The 19,365-nt window shown below is 37.8% G+C and overlaps 3 protein-coding genes across 3 annotated transcripts in view; 2 read left to right on the top strand and 1 right to left on the bottom strand.

Moving 5' to 3' along the window:
- Nucleotides 1-13,940, bottom strand: part of LOC110069415 (uncharacterized) — a 19,955-nt gene extending 6,015 nt beyond the window's left edge. The window contains exons 1-11 of the mRNA XM_089286135.1: nucleotides 13,745-13,940; nucleotides 13,177-13,230; nucleotides 12,399-12,570; nucleotides 11,515-11,645; nucleotides 10,627-10,779; nucleotides 7,264-7,598; nucleotides 5,731-6,007; nucleotides 2,535-2,872; nucleotides 2,006-2,267; nucleotides 1,445-1,580; nucleotides 666-789 (exon numbers count right to left, since the gene is read on the bottom strand). Coding sequence (XP_089142261.1) covers nucleotides 666-789; nucleotides 1,445-1,580; nucleotides 2,006-2,267; nucleotides 2,535-2,872; nucleotides 5,731-6,007; nucleotides 7,264-7,598; nucleotides 10,627-10,779; nucleotides 11,515-11,645; nucleotides 12,399-12,570; nucleotides 13,177-13,230; nucleotides 13,745-13,829 — 2,067 coding nt within the window. The 5' untranslated portion in view covers nucleotides 13,830-13,940. The remainder of the gene's footprint in view (nucleotides 1-665; nucleotides 790-1,444; nucleotides 1,581-2,005; nucleotides 2,268-2,534; nucleotides 2,873-5,730; nucleotides 6,008-7,263; nucleotides 7,599-10,626; nucleotides 10,780-11,514; nucleotides 11,646-12,398; nucleotides 12,571-13,176; nucleotides 13,231-13,744) is intronic.
- LOC149113574 (gamma-glutamylcyclotransferase-like) overlaps nucleotides 1-19,365 on the top strand; it is a 146,318-nt gene that overhangs the window by 39,451 nt on the left and 87,502 nt on the right. The gene's annotated exons all lie outside the window — the stretch shown is intronic.
- Nucleotides 16,235-18,206, top strand: LOC149113575 (C-type lectin domain family 6 member A-like). Its single transcript, XM_089287684.1, has 2 exons — nucleotides 16,235-16,394; nucleotides 17,203-18,206. Exons 1-2 carry the CDS (start codon nucleotides 16,331-16,333, stop codon nucleotides 17,649-17,651), a joined length of 513 nt encoding a protein of 170 aa, XP_089143810.1. The 5' UTR covers nucleotides 16,235-16,330; the 3' UTR covers nucleotides 17,652-18,206.

The raw sequence follows: 19,365 nt of genomic DNA, 5'->3' as shown, positions 1-19,365 counted from the left end.
GAATTTCAGAAAACAGGTCAACTTGAACTGCATTTGTTTTATTTATCTACAGCATTTCCTTTGTTGCTTTTTTTCCTCTTTAGTTTTATAAGTGTTTCACGGTAGCTGCTTTCCTGTAACGTTAGTATGTTTATTCACACGACTCATTAGCTATGCATAGTCAGTCAGTCAGTCATAGCTAGCTCGTAATGAACCGAATCCCGCGCTGTGATTGGCTACCCGACCAGCCAAGATGGCGCTATTTTGCCCGCTCAGGATTGCTCGCTGATCCGCAAGAAAAGGGCGTTCTTTTTCCATGTAATAGATACTTTATCGACCAAGCTTGTTCGGCCAAGATGGCTGAATATTGGTCTCGATCTTTTTTTGCGTGTTTATGGACCTCAACTCCGTCACGGTCTATAAACACGCAAAAAATGATTGGCCAATATCCAGCCACAATGAACTCGCACTTGGTCAATGACCCATATATACCGAAACGTATTTCAGGTTATTTATCTGGCGTACATAATAATATACGTGAATACATGGAAATAATACTTGGTCATTAAGGTGCATTGCCGACTCAATATATTGTAAGTATTATATGTAGTGTATACAATGAAACTAAATATTAATAAAAATAATACGTTATGTTTAAGCTTTTACAGGAATTACTCTCAGGTTACCTCTTTCAGTTTCCACCCAGATCTCTCAGGTGGAGCAAAAGCAAGCCTTCTTGGTTGTATATTAATGCTCTTCACAGTGCCCACATCAAGATCATAGAACTCTGATACAATTACGTGTAGGTTGCTAAAAAAAAAAACAATTGACGATAGATCTAAACTCAAATGATTTATAGTTATTCTAAAATTTAAAGTTCAAAATTAATCTGTCTGCCGGACATTCAGGGAACTGTCCTATATAAGCAGTCTCAGTTGGAGACATTCCTGGTTGATCGGGTCCAGATATAGAGAGCTGAAATAGGGTATCCATTTTTGGGTCAGGTCTGAAATAGAAATTAGAAAATCACACATGCTCTTTTCCTGAAGTAGGGTAAGGGTTTCAACAAACGCACTGCACAACCTCACCTAAGCTCGGGGAGTTCCCCCAGGTATGTCCGATACTAATTGTCTGAACAGTTAGTCCTCTTCTGAGAGGAAACTATTGGCTAAAAAATCACGTGAGGCTTAGGGTTGTAGCAGCGTGTACCTAGCCTTGAACGTTTTCAATCCTTTCTATAGCAAGTTGTTCCTAACTAATATTTTTTCAACTTTATGTCCTAAAAGCTGCTATAATCATTTTGGCACTAGTTTCTGTAGCTATGGGATTCAAAGCCACCAATTTTAACCACGAAAAGGTATGACGAGCGTTCCCGTAACTTTTACTTGTCCCTCCCTCTCCCCTCTCCCCTCTCCCCTCCCCCCGGACCCAGAACACGAAGGAACACAAAAAGAACGCATTCTACTTTTCCCTGTCTTGTGTTGTCTCGAACAAGCTTTGATTGGCAGTTTTCTGTTTCCCTTGTCCTTCAATCCTAACAGTCAATCCGTAGTCACTCCTCGCATGTGAGTCCCAGGTGTAAACTTTGACCGTGTACTTAACTATTGGAATAAACAGAGTATTCATGAACTAGGTGCACAATGAAACAATCTAGGGTCCGCATATAACCCTTTTATCTTGGCATAATTTAACTGGAAGGTACTTCATTGGCCCTATTATTAATTACCCTTAATTGTGGGCTTCCAAATGCGATACAATGGTGCTACTTTTTATTCATTTTGGAAAACAACATCCTGATAAGACGACCTCGGTTTCTGGAAAAGGTGATATATGAGCAAAGACAAACAGTCTACAAAAGTAAACTGAGCTAATTGTTTCTGCGCATCCTTACTGCACACGCAAATTCACACGCCACGCCATGCATCCAGCGCGCGCACTAAGTAAGTTCATAAAAATAGTTCATAATAATAGAGGACCACTTTAGTTTATCTGTCAACTATATAGAGGCTCCTTGTGAAAATCTTACCAAGGCAGTCGACCATTCGTTTCACGCGAAATGCTAGGTTATCTGCGATGCTGTTAAAACTGGCGTCTATGACTTCATATGGATAGGACACGATACCTTCCAGCTCTTGTATGCGTGACGCTTTCTCAGTGTTGGGGATAAGGACACCAAAAATTTTGACGAGGTTGTATTGCAACGACCCTGCTGTTTGTTTGAGTATGGAGGTGTCCATAATATCACCATTCTCATTCTGCGCGTTCCCGTCTGAGAATATGACTAGAGTCTTGAACATTGGCGATGATTTATTTAATAAGAATAAAAAATAGCATTAACATTGTGAACAACAGAAATAGAACTCTGAGACCTACTATCTTGCAGTGCGTTTCTGTTTTTTCTGCAACATAACTGCGGTCTGATTATTATAACTTTTTTGCCCAAATCTTCTATCGTCTTGATACCAATTTTGAAAAAAGTGAGAGATAATGTAGATAACTTAAATTTGGAAAGTTTGGATGGACCCAAACGGAAAATAGCCAAAACTGAAACTCACCTTTGAAGTATCGCTTGTTTTTCTATCGTCAGGACGCTTGTCAAACTGTTTCAAGACCATTTTACTCATGGCAAGGTTTAACAGGTTTAGGCCGCTTCCTCTGTGTTGGTATTCGGTGTCTAGGTATCTGATTGTTTGCCCGATTCTTCCAAAACAACTTATTCGCCGTGACAATGCGTATGTTGCCACAGCAACTTTGGTGTCAGCTGACACACTGCTTAATTGAGTCAGCATTCTTTTCACCACGGCTTTTATGTTTTCTGCTGTCGCTGAGGAAATGCCTTGACTGTCTTGAATCAGAATAATCACATCCGCCTTGTCCATGCAAAAGTAGACGCCTGTAATTAGACAACATTTTCTCTGTTATGTATTTACAGATCTGGTGGATTATCACAAGACTCCTAAAAGCACAGTAAGTGGCCTCTTTGAGCCATTCCTAAAGGAAATATATTGTCAATTTATAACTTCCTCATGCTCAGTAGCATCAGGCCACGCCTATATTCACCTGACTAATTCCAAAAAGTTCTTTCATTGATTTAATGTTTTAATTTATATCCTCAATTCGCTATATAAGAGTTTTATTTCGGTTGTGAAAGGTCAGATTTTAAGAGATTTAAAATATTGAAAATTTTGCATCCGAAAAAGGAATTATTTCATAAAAAGGAAAACATATCTATGTTTCAGCCCTTGGTTTAAGTCGTAGCTCGTCGAAAATAGTTGTATTTAATGAAAAACTACATTTCTTTCGGCATTGAAATAAAGAAGAAGTGTCTCCGATATGTAACGGAAGTTACCCTGTCAGCGCTTGCGCAGTGTACACAACCAGCGGCACTTCGATAAAATCCAAAAGAAGCACACGAAAGCCACACAGAGATAGTCTTTCTTTTTTCTTTTGTGGCTGTTTTTCTGAAATTCTGTCTTTACTTTTTCTTTTTGACTTTCAATTTTGTGAAACGCAGAGAAAAAACATGTAAAGTGTAACCGATTTTGTTAGCTATTGAACTGTTTAAATTTCCCGTGCTCTGGCTGACGCAATTAAGCTGATGTGAAATTTCACTTCCTTAGCAACCCACACATAAATCGGTCAGTGGGCCATTACAAGTCTAATTCAGTCCCAGTTAACTGTGGGGTTATAAATTAAGGTATTTACGTCTTCAGTTCTCATTGTTGTGTTATTCCAGAGGACGCTGGATACGATAAAATGGATACCCAACTTGGTTCTACGCACTTCCCTTGGCTCTAAGAATATAAAGCTTACTCAAATAGGAAAACAAATACTATTTGGCGCGATTTTGTACTTTAGAAACTGTCAAGAACTGGGTAACAACACAATTCGCCCTGGAATTGGGTCAGGATTTAGAAAACTGGGCAGCACACGCCACTTCAAAATTCAAAGGAGTATTCTTACTGAGCTTGATTAAGAATATAACACAAACAGGGGTGATAAACATTGTATTCCAACACATTTTAATGCAGAACTTGACGTTTCGTAAGCTAGTCAACATACATTTTCAAAAGTGATCGTGACCCCCTTAAGTTTTTGAAAACTAGATATCGTAAATATTACAGGCCTGGAATCTAAACTCAGAAAGATGATCTGTGGCAGCGCGTTAATTAACTTGTCTAGACATCATGAGGAGTAATAGCTGGTAAAGCAACAACTTCTCACTACTGACATTGACATTCAGGGAAGATTTTAGCTCTTGACTGAACAGAGCCTCTTTAATTTTGCAATGAAAGTCAGTTTTTCAAGACGCTAATGTCAAATGCCTTACAATGTCCCCATTCTCATTCTGCACATTCCCGTCTGAGAATATGACTAGAGTCTTGAACATTAATAATAATAATAACAATAATAATAATAACAATAATAATAATAATAATAATAATAGTAATAATAATAGTAACTTTATTACCGTGTCAGCCTTTCTAGTTTTTAGAAATAAAAACTAGTTGCAGACGATTTGTTGATTAAGGATAAAAAATAGCATTGACATTGTGAACAAAGGACATTAAACCTTGGGACCTGCTATCTTGCAGTGTGTTTCTGTTTTTGCTTCAGCACAACTGAGCTCTGATTTTTATCACTTTTTTTCCAAATCTTCATCTTCTTGATACCAATTAATATTTTGACAAAAGTCAGAGATAATGTAGATAACTTAAATTTGGAAAGTTTGGACCCAAACGGAAAATAGGCAAAAGTAAAACTCACCTTTAACGTATCCCTTGTTTTTCTCTTGAATGGACAGATTCTCTTTAATTTTGCAATGAAAATCAGTTTTGAATGACTTTTTGAGAGCAGTTAAGGCAATCTTTGTCTGGAAAGTGAGTTTTGATGCGGCGTGTGTTTTGGAATATGATCTTGAGGTTGGCGAAAGAGTAAAAGTTGAAGAGTTGTCAGGGCAGCGTTTAACAAGGATGTCAAAATATAGAGTCTTATCCTCCTACTAAAATTCAATGGTAAATTTGATGCTATCGTGTCGACTATTTACAAAACTTTAAAACTCAATAGCATTGTCTTTGCTGTCAAACATGGTGAGGGTGTCATCTACATGCTGAACTAAAGTGAAGGACAGAATCTACTGTCTTCTTCAAAGTGGCACATGAAAATGTTAGCTAAAAATGGGTTTAAAGGTGAACCCATGGCTACACCATCAATCTAATTTTAGTATTGGCCATCTAATATAAAATGGTTCTTCTTAGTGGCAAACTCTAATGGATTATGCAAAGCAGAAAGAGGTAATCGCGGAAGATCAGGGAGAAATACAATCTGTCTGGACAAATCTGCATTGTCTCATCAAGTGGCACATTTGTAAATAGGGAAGTAATATCCAAAGATCCAAAGAGCACATTATTCCGTTGTTATGTTTGTAGGCTTTGGCCCAATCTGCAAAACTAAATGAATCCTTAACCGTATGCTGGTTGGTAGAAATTGGCTGAAGTATGCCAACGAGGTAGGAAGACTGTAATTGTAGGTGTAATTGGAATAATGTTTATCCCCACTGTTTGTGTTATATTCTTAATCAAGCTACGATGGCTAAGGAGCAAGAGTTTATCCCCAACTTGCTTTTCCTCCCCCACCCCCACCTACTGGAAGAGAAAGTGCTCACGAAGGCCATTATAATTTACTCGGCAGTTCCATACAGAGAGAAGAAAAAATCAGTAAGGTTCCTTCTGAATTAAGATAGATTCTTACCATAAGGGCAAATCGATTCCTTTATTACTTTCATTGCTAGGAGATCTGCAATCTCGTCAAGTTTATCAGAAAAATCGGCGTTGATGGCGTTATCTGGTTCAGTGACGATGCCTTTTAACTCTTGTATTCTTGGTGCTTTCTCAGTGTTGGGAATAAGGACACCAGCTATTTTGATGTTGTTGACTCTCAATAACTTGGCTGGTTTTTCAAGCATGAAGCTTTCCATGATGTCTCCATTCTCATCCACCGTGTTCCCGTCTGAGAATATGACTAGAATCTTCAAAATTAAAAAACAAGTTTGTAAATAACAAGAATGAAAAACAGGATTGACAATGTGTAAACAGCCGAACTTCCACTAACTGACACCTCTCTATAATGGCCAACTCTCTACAACGGCCACGTTTTGGGTCCTGGAGGAAGTTTCATACATTCTCTTATTTAAACCTCTCTACCATGACCACCTCTGCCACAACAACGGCCACCAAAGCACGTCCCTTAATCCATTACTAACAAACAGTTTCAACAGGACCCCATTCAGTTATTGTAAAAAGTCATGCTACTTGATCCATACCGCGTGTCGTTGGTCCCTTATTCTGTTTGTTTTCTGTTTTATTGATAATTGATTGTGTTACGTATTTGCCGCGGAGCTCGCGCAACCCGAAGGGTCGCCAAGCAGAGCCCCATACTTATATAGGGAAGAAAAGGAAACCCATGATTTGATTTCCTCATGGTTATCATGGCTAGCGGTATTGCTCGTGGGCGTGTACCCACGACGGCGGTGGACTCGCGCAAGATGGCGGCCATACTTCAAAGAATAGCTTGTCAGCGATATGCAGCCTTGGTTTGCCGTGTACTTGTGTCAAAACAAGGTATCCGCTGACCAGCATTACGTGACCATATCGCGGGCTCAAGTTTAGAGCTCATTGAGGTCACGCGTTTTTTTGAAGTTGACCGCTGAGCAAGTGCAGGTTTTCGATTGGATCGTGGGCTCATGTCAGGTTAACTTGTTGAAAACAGGGCCGGGTTGTTCGAAAGCCGGTTAACGCTAACCCAGGATTAAAAGTTAGCCGAATTATAACTTTTTCTTCTATACAAATGTTTTTCACTGCTTTTGTTTTTGTGATTATTAAAACTCAAAACAGTGTAGCCCCTGAAGGTTAGTCCTATCTAACCGAAATATTGGGTATTACATTTACTCTTTTCAGCTGTCCGGTCAACCCTCAATTGGTTTCGAAACAGAAGGCCAAACAATATACAAAAAACCTCACTACAAAGTTACCAAACTCAAATCACAGCCTGGCCCAGGAGCTATGCTGTTAGACTGGCGTAAATCTATGTATTATGCTACAATAAGGTGTGGTTTTGGAGATGCATTACTGTAATCGACTTTGGAATTTAAGATATGCTGTCTTGCAGAAAGTTTCTGTTTTGCAACAATATAATTTAGATACAAAAAATGTGACAATACTGATACCTTTTTGTTGAATACCAGATAATTTGTTGATCACAGTTTGGGCCAAAAGTAAATCTCACCTTTGCAGTGTCTGTTATTCTGTCGCCACGACGCTTTTTAAACTGTTTCAAGACCATTTTACTCAGGGCAAGATTAAGCAGGTTAAGACCGCTTCCTCCGTATTGGTATTCGTTGTTAATGTAACTGATTGTTTTATCTGCGCTTCCAAAACAACTTATTTTCCGCAAAGTAGCGTACTTTGCCAAAGCAAACTTGAAGTCAGTTGATTCACTGCTTAGTCGTCTCAGCATTGCTCGCACCACAGTTTTTATGTTTCCAACTGTCACTGAGGAAATATCTTGACTGTCCTGGATCAGAACAATCACATCTGCCTTGCTGTTGCAAACAGGACTGTCTGTAGTTAGATCAAGACATTGTTAGTAGATCTAGTGAGGATACACAAGGCAAAATTTTATTCACTCCCAGTGTTCTGATTGTTGATCAACTTCATGCATCTATAATGCGTTAGCGTTTTAACAACAATGACTGTCTGATAGCCATGACGTGTGCCCCTGAAGTAAAAAGGACAGGTGGAAGACCGAAGATCACATCGTCAAGAAAGAAAAATGGGCTGGTGGATAGAGAACATGGAATGAGGTGTGAGCCGCAGCCGGAGAAAGGGCAGCGTGGGGACTTAGTACAGAGGCCTTATGTGCCATTTGGCACGAAGTGGACAGGTAACAGGTAACATACGGCCACTCGAACCAGTTATGTTTATCTTCCATGGCTAATATTTATGTATTTATATTTGCATTCCGGATGCTTACTTAAAAAAAGTTGTGTACAAGTGTAATTGCGATATATCTATTAAGATGTTACTCAATTTAGATCAGTCATGAAGTTCGATCCAACTTTGTTAATACGAACACCATATTAACACGGCCAAATTTTTATGGCCCGTTGGTGACCGTATTGACAGGGTTCCACTATCATTAGGGCGCTGGTTGAATTGTAATTTATTTCTGAAACAGCTGTGGTTTTATATGCATTCGATCCTACTTGAGTTTGCTACCTGACAAGGACTACTGCTGTGTTTTCATTTTTCATCCCAAGAGAAAGAGAAGGCGATTGGCGTAGGTTTTTGCTGAAGTGGGTTGAATATTTGTCCTTTTTTACTCGGAAAATTAAGTCCTTCTCGGAATGTAAGTACGACATTAAATCTTACTCTCTCCTTCACTACCTTTTAACTATTTAGTGAATTCGGTGACCAGAAGACTACCAGTAGATGGAGATACCACAGTTATTTGCACACCGAAGTCGATATCGCAGTCCAAGTGTTGCTGATCGAAGTTGTTTGGATGGAGTAGGCACAATTTACCCAGCGATTTTTGTAGTGGTAGTGTTTCTTATCAGTAGAATGAACAGAGAGTCTACTGAGTGGTTTTCAGTGCAGAGTGCACTATTGGGATGGTTTAGAGGCTGCTCTTCGGTAAGGCACTAAAGCTATAACGCCATGACGCCATAAGGTGTAAACTTTGATGTGTGTTTAATTAATTAATTTCAATTAATCAATTAGCCTTGCGGGAAAGGGCTGGGTGGGGTAGGTATCCGAGTGTATTATGCAAAACGTGTCACACTTCCGTTGCTTTCCTTGATAACAGGACAAAAATATATATATGGTTTTGCAAATCTCATGCTATCCTTGCGGTGCCATTCTCTTAAGAACAAAAGCAATTTGCTCCAAACGCATGCGCAGATTAGTTAGCGTCAAAGTCGACTCTATGTTAGGTGGAAGATACATTTTATACGGCACTACCCACGAACGTTGAGTGCTTTCCCTTGTGGTAGAACATAACATGTAAGACGCATGCGTTCAAGCATTGCTAGTGTGATAAACTCCGTTCTTGAGTTCAGATGCACGCTTTTTTATTTTTTGTAATGAGTGATATCACACTCTCGTTTTGGCTGGGGATAGCAGTTATATTTAAGGTAACGTCAGTTCTCCTTTTTTAGTGCAAAGAACGCTACTGGGACTGCGTATCTTCTGGAATCTTCCGTAGCTCGATTCAAGAAACGTCGTTTGCTGTTTTACAACTATTGTGTGTTTGCCAGGGTTGAAATAGAGAATGGGAACATATTGCTTCTCCTTAGCAGCTTGTTTGTTTCCTCTTCTATGAAAGAGAGCCCAAAGTTCATATTTAGCTGAAACTTTCCCGCGTTAGTTACATGTAAAACTAGTAAATTTGTGACAAAAGAAACTTCGTTATTATCGCCGCAGACTCCGTGGCACTTACTGAAACCCCCAATTAATTTCATCAGTCGATGAGGTGACTCGCTCACCGATGTGGGATATAATTTTGGTCAAGTTAAGATCTCTACCTTCAATACTTCTCGTTTAAATGCTCCTTAGTTATATTACTCGATAGCATTGTGTGTTAGTTTGATGTGGTTTTATTGTTTACACCAACTCGGCTGGCAACAGAATTAGAACGCACTATTCCGTGATTCGACATGACTATTTCATAACTAGATTTGTTCTTGTTTATCGGTGAAATGACAATTTACGTTTTGAATAAAACAAAATCGTTCCTCTTTGACTTTTCAGCAGAAATTTAACTTGTATATTCCATTTATCTCCAGCAGTGAGTTAAAAAAATACACATCTTTCGTATATTTTAGTGGAAACAAAGGTATCTCGTTGCATACATTGACGAGGAAAACAAAAGTATCAAACTACAAACGTTGGCGTGAAAGGTAATGCTACAAAATGAACGAAACTCAAGATAAAATACCACAATGAATTTAAAACTGTCTTGACAAACGGTAATTGTAAGTTATTTTTGGGCAAAACACAAACATGAAACACACACACTGCTAAGGTTATGTCTTATCAAGTTTTGTCCGCTCATATTCTGCAAAGGGAAAAAGGCCTAGTTGACTACCAAGGGAGAGAACAGCAGGGGTGAGGACCTGTGTGACTACTGCATCAGAGCCGTAAATTACCCTCTGCACTATCTGAGATTGTCTCCTTAGTTTATTTTTTAATTCACTTCAACGGTTAATAGAAGTCGAATAGTGGGCGTTTCTACACAAGTCTGATAAGTTGATTCATCATTTGTCTGCACCAGGACATAGGCTACACATATACATTTCACATTATTGATTGTAAGGGAAAGCAAGGCTCTTTCCAAACTTACGTGGTGATAATTTAAGGTACGACAGAAATATTGTCAACGATTTTTCATCTCAAACGAAAACGTGTATGGTACATAATGAGCTTAGATGTTTTTCGGTTTATCAATGCAAATATCCCTTTGAATTTTTGACTGAACTTTCCACTCGGTTGGTCTTTATAGTTAACCAAAAGTTTACTTAGAAATGGGAAACAATACAATAAGTATGAATTACCATGCAGATCATTTCATCCTAGAACTAAATCTCACCTGTGACATTACACTGCTGATATGAGATCTTGGCAGTGTCAATCTCATTTTTGTTGTGTCCCATACAACGAACCATTTCCAAATCACAGAGACATAAAGCATGCCTACACCGCTTCTCCTCATCACTTCCTTCACGATATTCACTCAAAGGAGCTACAGTAATAAAGATAAGGTCCATTTCACTAATAGTATTAACTATTAAGCAGGAACTACGATCATGTTAACTATGCAGTATTTAACCATACACTCCAGTGAAGTAATGAAAAAGGACAACCTTTGTCTTCAAGCAGCCCATCCCTATTGCTAGGTTTGGCTTTGAGAAGGTTTTTCTTCTTTTTTTATTTCCTTGCTTAGATAAATTTTGGTTTCCTAAGGCAATTGGGTCTCACCTAGTTTCTCCTAACATCTTATAATCAAAGGACAATAAGCAAAAGAAAGTAAATGAATTAACCAAACAAATAAAATCCCACTCTCTTACACGCACACACATCAAGGCGACTACAACAAATAACAAAAACCAAAAGATATCGAAAAAATCGCGGACACGGTCAAAAATCAATTTGGCTCATTTTTTTGCCTGTAGGTGGGCTTATATAGTAACCAAACTGAAATGATGTGACCTTAAAGGACCCCACATGTAGTTAGTCATTTTCTATGCCATGGAAATGATTGATATTGCATGGTGAAGCGAAATTTCATTGCTTTTCTATTAGTTGTGTTCCTGAAAGTATGTTTAATTATCTTTAGTAGTTCCACAGTGATTTCCATCGTTTCGACATGCTCCTAATAAAATATAATAGCCAAACTCTCGCATGTAAAGAAAAACAAAGGTGTGGCTGACTAGGGCCCTTTAAGTGGTAAATCCCTGAACAACTTTACATTACTTACAACATTTGTTGGTAGCTTTGATGTATTTGAAATCTTTCATCAAAAACTCTGCTTTTTTCGTATCACCAACATCACACTTGTCCTTATCATTATTGAGGTCTTCCATACAAAAGTCATGAACTTTGCAGCAGCTAAAGAAATGAAATAAACAAAGAAATGAAAAAAAGAAAAGTTAGAAGAGGGGCACAAAATAGTTGAATTTCAAGTCAGTTATATTTATATGAATTTGCATTTTAAGTGTGAAGTGTCCCCAGTCAATAGGCTCCCTGTAACGCCAGTCGGCTAGTAGTGACGACACATAAATGAACGTTGTTGGCCGACTGAAGTACATTATATTTACACTTAAAAAGAAAGAGGGAAGCAAGAAAAAAGGAAAGAAATGGAAGAGAAGAGAAGCAAAAGACATCAATGATAAAAAGAAATATATAGTAGGCGAGTAATTAAAAGAAAAACAAAAACCGTGGAGCTGATGCTGGTATTACAATTGGCAAAAGTTTCCAATTCGTGACAATTTTGATGACGTTCAGAGGCTTTAGTAATTTATGCCTGCCCGAAGAAAACTGTTGGGTTTTTCCATAATTTATGACGTAAGGATGATTGCAGAAAACAATAAAAACTTTGAATTTTCTCGTGCTTGTTTCCTAAAATTTCCCTGATTCAATTTGGTTTACTTGGCGCCAGTTTTCTTTTCTTTTTTGTGTATCAAATGCTAATCGTGCCGGATTTTTTTTACGTATGTACTGAAAACCCTTTGGAAGATTTAATAGCGATCCGGCTCATTGCAATTATCATAGAGTCATAAGTTCCTTGGAAGTAAAGTCATTTTAACTCCCACGGCACCGTTGCTTCTTGACTTCCATGGTATAAAGCAAGGTCAAACTTACTAATCAAAGTTGTCCACGTATTTTCCATGTCCACGTCGACCACACCAACAACCGTAATTGTAAAGATTACAAACGTCAGGTCTGCCTGTCACATCTTTTATCAATTGTTCCAACAGATTTGTCCTTGCATTGTCAGGTACACCGGGACAAACCCTTTTCTCTCCTTTCACTTCTGAAAAATACGTTGTTGAAAAACTTCTAACATTTTGCGAATATCAAGAAAGTGTGTGGCCCCCTTTAGATGGCAGCTTTCTTCATTAAGGCCAGCAAAAAACAAGCAAAATTAATACTCTTGTTTCTCATGCCTCGAAAGGTCCCCTGCTAGAAACAAACAAAATCACGTTTTTCATTTATCTAATATAGCAATGTATAAAATAAATAAGATTAACGTAATTGCAACGTAATTGAGATTTTGCTCCCTTATTCCTAACATTAGTACTTAGTGTTTTAAACACTGATGAAGTGCCATCAATTTAAATCTCTGGCACATAACATTAAATTGCTAAGTAGGAGAAGAACGTGTCTTGATTAAGAAAATCTGCAGAAATTTTAATTTAGTCAACGTGGAAAATTCGATTTGAGATTGATTGCAAACTGTTAATTTTTGGGGCAGATCGCTGATTAGGTTCTTCACATCAGACATGACTTAGGGGTAACATATTGTGGCAACTGAGGCATTAAGTCATCAATCAAAATATATGTTTTTAATTCTAGAAGCAACACAACAAGAAGGTAGCTCACAAAAAGCTAGCTTGTACAAACAATAATGACCACTTACCCTCTGCCACATCAGTTTCGTATAGTCGATGGTGCAAAGAAGATGATGCGTGACCTTGTAAAAGAAACGTTTTTATTTCCAAAACTTAACGTGGTGAAGCAGGAATAACCAGTATATTTTCAAAAATTGTCGACGGATAAAACAAATCGATTAGTAGACAAGTAAAAGAGATTTGTTAGTAACAGTAGCCGACTAAATACTGTCCCCATGGAGAAATATTACAACACAAAGTGTGAAGGAGCAAATGGTACCTCAAAGGTGTCTCAAAGGTAGTGTATTCTTAACATTTCTCCACAACCTTGTAGGCCCTTTATCGCTAATTAAAAACGCACAAAATTTCCATGATCCACTTTTTTTATTATCCTTGGCGGTGTTATTCCAAAAACAAAACAGCAAACAAGAAACTTTTTAAATTGAAAAAAAGCTTTAAATGGAAAATCGATATTCCAAATTAATTCAAAAAGACTGTAGATTTTAGGTCGCAGACTCTATTTTTTCTCCTTCCTGTTTTGTTTGCTGCTGTTGTTTTCTACCTAACTGCATCAAAGTATAAAACAAAATAAGTTACCTAAGCGCAAACCCATTAGAAACCCTGCCCATCCCACAAAATTGGCGAAGACAATCTTCATCTCTCTGCTGTGCAAAGAAAGCATGACAGGTGGTTAGTTCACGGTACAACTTGACGAATCGAAATATTGTTAGTTTGAGAGTATACGTGTCTGCAAGAAACACAGCTTGAACAGCTGTGAGAGAAATTTTACACAAAACAAAAAGATTAGACACTTTAGCGTTTTTAAGTCCAAAACTCCCAATATAACTACAAATATATAACCTATAGCTAATTAATCCAAATTTCAAAGGATCTATCTTGAAAACAGAGCTTTCATAGGCAACGCACAATGTTTTCATAGGAAACGCCAACTTCTGAAGTGTTCAACTCACACACAATTATTTTTTGATGACTTTTCAGCTTTGAGAAAAACTTATACAAATTCTTGTGATAACACAGGACTGTAATAGTGATCATGACCTCCGATGGTACATCTCCGGGTAATTTTTTGTTATCTCTTGTAGGATATCGAGTCTCTCTCTTGGAATCTTTTGTTTGCTTTTCAGAACCGAGCTGCCAGTGAAACGCTTTACTTGAAAAAACAAAAAAAAATAACGTTTATGTAATCTCAAGATAACATTTTTTTTTTATTATGTCAACCTGGGTGTTGTCCATTTTTATAGTTTCCAAAATTGTAAAATTCTCACACTTTTTTCAAGTCGTTGAATGGCATATTACAGAATTGGGAATCCTTATCTGATATAAGGCCAGATTGCCATTATCATTTCGATGGTAGCACGACTTCAAATGCGATGTTTGACGAGTTAGCCGAAAGGTCTCTGATGAGTCCCTTGGCCGGGACGAAATAAACTTATGAAAGGCTAGCCTTTGTAAAATTCTCACACATTTTCCAAAATGTTTACCGTGTATTTAAATAATCAATTCATGTCTTTTGATTTATCGCGATTTCTCACTGATAGAAAAACAGGCTTGTGGCACTTAAGATTACTGTCCCTCAATAGCTGTTCTGTCCCGTAATTGCTTCTTTTAACCGATTTTGTGCTTTAGTGGACAAAATATTGTCATTTCCAAAGGATGGATAAATATCACTTTAATTTGATTAAATGGAAGGAGTATAAATATACTGCGAAAAAACACAGCAAAACGAAATAAATATGTGAAAGAATCAAATTTGGACATACCTCAGTTACGCTAAAAAACAGTGAACTCAGTTTGTTTTCTAAGTTCTTTCGTTAGTGAAGTGTTCCTCGAAGTCTGCTAAGCTCCTACAGGCTAATGCCAGTTCACAGGAAATACTAATTATAAGGTGACTGCAAAACATTAAACCACCCAGACACTTAATGTTTAATGATATGACAAAAAGTCAAACTTCAACCTTGAAAACGAAGCAGGCAGAAATATTTTAAAGGATTTGCATTCCGGTTCTCTGTTGTATGTTTTCTTGATGATATAACCTCTAATAGTAGCTCGTTTTATTTCTAGGATATTGCTTTCTAGACATTGGATTTCTATGGAATAAGAATCACTTTTAATTTTTTGCAATATAGTCGCTTGAGAACGAAAAAATGCTTCATGGCATCTCCAAACACCGAGAAGAGAGCTAACAATAAGATGTGTGGCGAGAAGTTTTAAACTGAGGAAAAAGAAGCAAACAGGAAGTAACAGAGAATTAAAATCCTAAAAATATCTCATAATTAGGGAAACACCAGACAAGTCACCGTCACAAGGAGTGACTAATTCAATTTAATTTAAATGAACTACTTCGAATGATATATCGTGTTCTTCCTTCAAATTATTTTGTATATCCCAGCTTATGTACTTGACAGTCCTTTTCATTTCATTTCAGTTCTTAGAAACTTCTAATTTACAACTTGCTTAGTCTGGTGCCCATTTTTCCGCTCACCAAAGGCGAACTCTTATTGACCTGCCAAGAGGGCAAATACCTGCTTATGTCTCGCTTACTCAGAATTTGTAAGAGCTACGATCACGAAACAGTCAAATCGAACACCAATTTTCGTTTTTGACACAAATAAACCTTTAAACTGAACCGTTTGGAACAGGAAGTACATTTCTTTCTACAATTTCAGTATTATTTAATTGAGAGAATTTGAATTAAAGTGTTTACTCTAAAAGATGTTTAATAAGTAAAGGACCTTTCCCTAACATACTGCTCTCTTTACTCTGCTCTCTTCACTAAGTAGTTTGTCTTGCTGCAGGCAGTGTGAAAAGACACGAACCTAGCCAAGTATTTACAGTGCAAAACCTGTAAACAATTATGTCACCTATAAAATATTCGTTGTGGAGCTAGGATAGAGCCATATGTTTGTGAACCTTCAGTAAGGTTAGATTACTGATTCGCTTGATACATTTTCAGTCTTGACGTAAAGAGGTAAACTTTAATCCGCTTCCAACGCAAGGTACTGATGTATCATCTTACTTAGTATTCGCGTTTTTTGATATTTTTTATTTTATCTACTTTTAATTTGTTAATACTATTATTCAACCTAGATCGTTATAGAAAGCTGGCAAAAAGATGTAGACACTTTTTAACCTAATTGTAAGGTGTTTTTATTTAGGTTGAAGATGAAGTCAGTGGTGGTTTTCCAGTTCATTGTGATGTTCTTTCTTGTTTTGCATCTATCAAAAGGTTAGAATGCTCGAATTGTTTCTCATTTATTCCACAGTTAGAGAGAATTTCGTTCGATTAGTAGTAGATATACGGTGAATTATTAGAATAGAGGTATTTATTAGAATAGGGCGCTTATTATGATAGGCGTGCTTATTAATAAAAAAACACATTGAAGATGGGCGCTTTTTCGAGAAGGGGTGCTTATTGGAAGGAATTAGGCGCTAAATCGAATCATTACAGTACATACAGACTGTACTTTATTCTTAGATGATGAATCTCTTTTGACTTGAACCTGACTTCCAAAAATAAGTTTCAGCTGTAAATATGTTCGTCTTTTCCTCACGACCTAGGCTACTGCTTCCTTTTGAACATATCTAAAGTAAATTCTTGCTTAAACAGTCGTATTCACTTAGTCTTCATTAGTCAGTTCTTGCTTGCTTGCTCTACTTAGTCAGCTAGGAACGTTCCTGTTTTACATTCGAGTACCTTGTTTAGATCCACCCGGTTTTTACTCACGGCCTAGTCAGAATCTGCAGTTAGCATTTAAACTCGTGTCTTGTGGTTAGTAGCAGCTGGAAGATGTAAAAGACCTGTGTAGGATAAAAACTGTTCAAGAATTTATCAGAGACCCTTCTAGTACCTCCGATCACATTGTAGTGATTGACATTAACAAAAAGTTGGGCCTATTTCGGAAGGTTATAAGCAGAGGGCGGCTACATATCGCGCATTCCTGCTCTAACGATTCATATATGGAATACAAATATAGAAAACAATTGCTTTTTGAATAACTAAATTTCTAATTTGACTACGTTGTTGAGTATTTCAGCGACAGAAGGTTCAAGTAGTGCCAGTGATGTGAACGACTGCTACACTTTCCATGACGTTGAAAGTACATGGAACGAGGCCCGTGACGCATGTCATGACATGGGAGCTCACCTGGTTACTATGGAAACAACGGACGAGTGGAACAAAGTGAAGGGCTTCATTAAAGAAAAAGTGAAGGAGACCGATAGTTTCACTCATTATTACATTGGACTACAAAAAGAAAGTGGAATGTGGAAATGGACCGAGGGAAGATCGCCTGGTGCCACTGTGGCCATAGATGACAGCCGCTGGCAGAGCAGTCAGCCTTCTGGTGATCGTGACCCAAGGGAACTTTGTGGGGAAATCTGGTATCCCAAATCAGGGCTCAAAGGGCTTAATGATATCCGATGTACTCGCAGAAATACGCAAGGAAGAGATCAATCACGAGGATACATCTGTGAAAATTATTAAAGGTTTCTTTTAACCTTTTCACTTTACTTATGCTTCAAGTCTGAAATCAATATAACAAGTTGTCAGTAAAATGTAAGCTTAAAACTTTCTTTCTACCATTTTAATGTTAAAGACTACGAAAATCCATGTTCGAATTTAATAACGACTTTGGATTTTCTATCTTTGCCCTCTTTGGCCAAGAGTAAAGCGGTGTTAGGGTAAAATTTTCTATGGTGATGGCATGATCTGTGGCATTTTTCGTTAGCAGTTAAAGCCACTGCAGCAGCGACTAATCTATAGAATATGAAACCAACGTTTTATAAAATTTGCCTCACGAAACTCAGAGGAAACCTTACATTTTCTATTGTGATACCATCATGTGCCGTATTCTTTGGGTTAGGGTTAGGAAAATGTCTCCCCGGTGATGCGAAGGCTTTAAAATACTCCCGAAATTCATGCAAGTGGAACCATTCCACGGTCAAACGATTTTTCCCCGATAATCTGTTCTTCGGGTGTTTGGTAACAGATAAGTCCATAATAGTCCAATGTAATGAGAACGCCTCCTAACGCAGTTGAGTTGCTTGCAAATAGTTCTTACAGCGAAGTTCGGCTCTACCACAGGTAAACTTCATTATCAGGATTGCAAATGTAGTCCTTGTTGAAGGTCAATATATTTTCACAGATTCGGTGTATTAAGCCTTTATGAGTGCACTGTTCTCCAAGGTAAAAAGCCCCTTACCCCAGTGTAAATTCCATTGGTACATCGATGCACGAGCACAGGCTAAAATGGCAAATCGTTCATCACTGTTTACTCCGCCATTTTGGATCTGGTCGGAGGAAAACTGGGTCAGGATAAAAACACGTGCACGAAAACAACATCGTGCACCCACCTTGCATATGGTTGCTGCGCCCGCAGTACAAGCAGCAGTCAAAACTGAGCTGTCCTATGGAAATGAGACGATAATAGCCTTTTTCTTGGCAGCTGACAAAAATAAAGGCAACGCTAAAGTTGCTTTGGCCTCTTCTAATATTTAACTGAAGAATTCCCGGTTTAATTTGATGAAAAACAGCATATTCTGTTAAAAAAAAAGACACAACTATTATGCTACGTCGAGACACTCGATGAACTACGAGCAAGTTGCCATGCCCAACACCGGCGACCTATTTTTGGCGCCAAATTAAAAGCTTGGAGACAAAATGTTTGAATATTTAATGCCATCTCTAGTGAAAAAAGGTTGCCTGATTTCAATGCCTTTCCCGTTGACTCACATTAACGTCAGGACAGTAAAGTTTTTCCCGCCTGCTGAATCTTGATTGGTCAATTCAAATTTCAGGCACGCAGGCCGTATGCAAGGTGTTTTCCAAAAACGTCCAAAAAGAACTGTAGATACAACTGAGGAAACAATTTTCGCTATTAAATTAGCCTGATATTTTGATTCTTTTCCTCAGCAAGACCTACTTTCCGTAACGCTTTATAACAAACAATCTAGACTAAACCGAAGCATAAAATTGGGCGAGTCAGTTTTAGACAACGAGAAATTTGAGAAAAGGATTTTTAAAACGCCTCCAATTGTTTCGAGAAATTACAATGTCACTTAACAACAGAGAATATAAATTCTGGTAATCAGTATATAATAATGCGAGACTCGATAATGTGTTCTACTTGTAACGTGATCTATAAGATAGATTCATATGAAGGATATTCTCATTGTGGATTCAAATGTAAGATTATTTG

This window comes from Orbicella faveolata, unplaced genomic scaffold, assembly GCF_042242905.1.
Source record: "Orbicella faveolata isolate gen_17 unplaced genomic scaffold, um_ofav_v1 contig_14, whole genome shotgun sequence".
In the NCBI taxonomy this organism is placed as follows: Eukaryota; Metazoa; Cnidaria; class Anthozoa; order Scleractinia; family Merulinidae; genus Orbicella; species Orbicella faveolata.
Note: the sequence above shows the minus strand (reverse complement) of the source record. Positions and strands in the feature narration are given on the sequence as shown.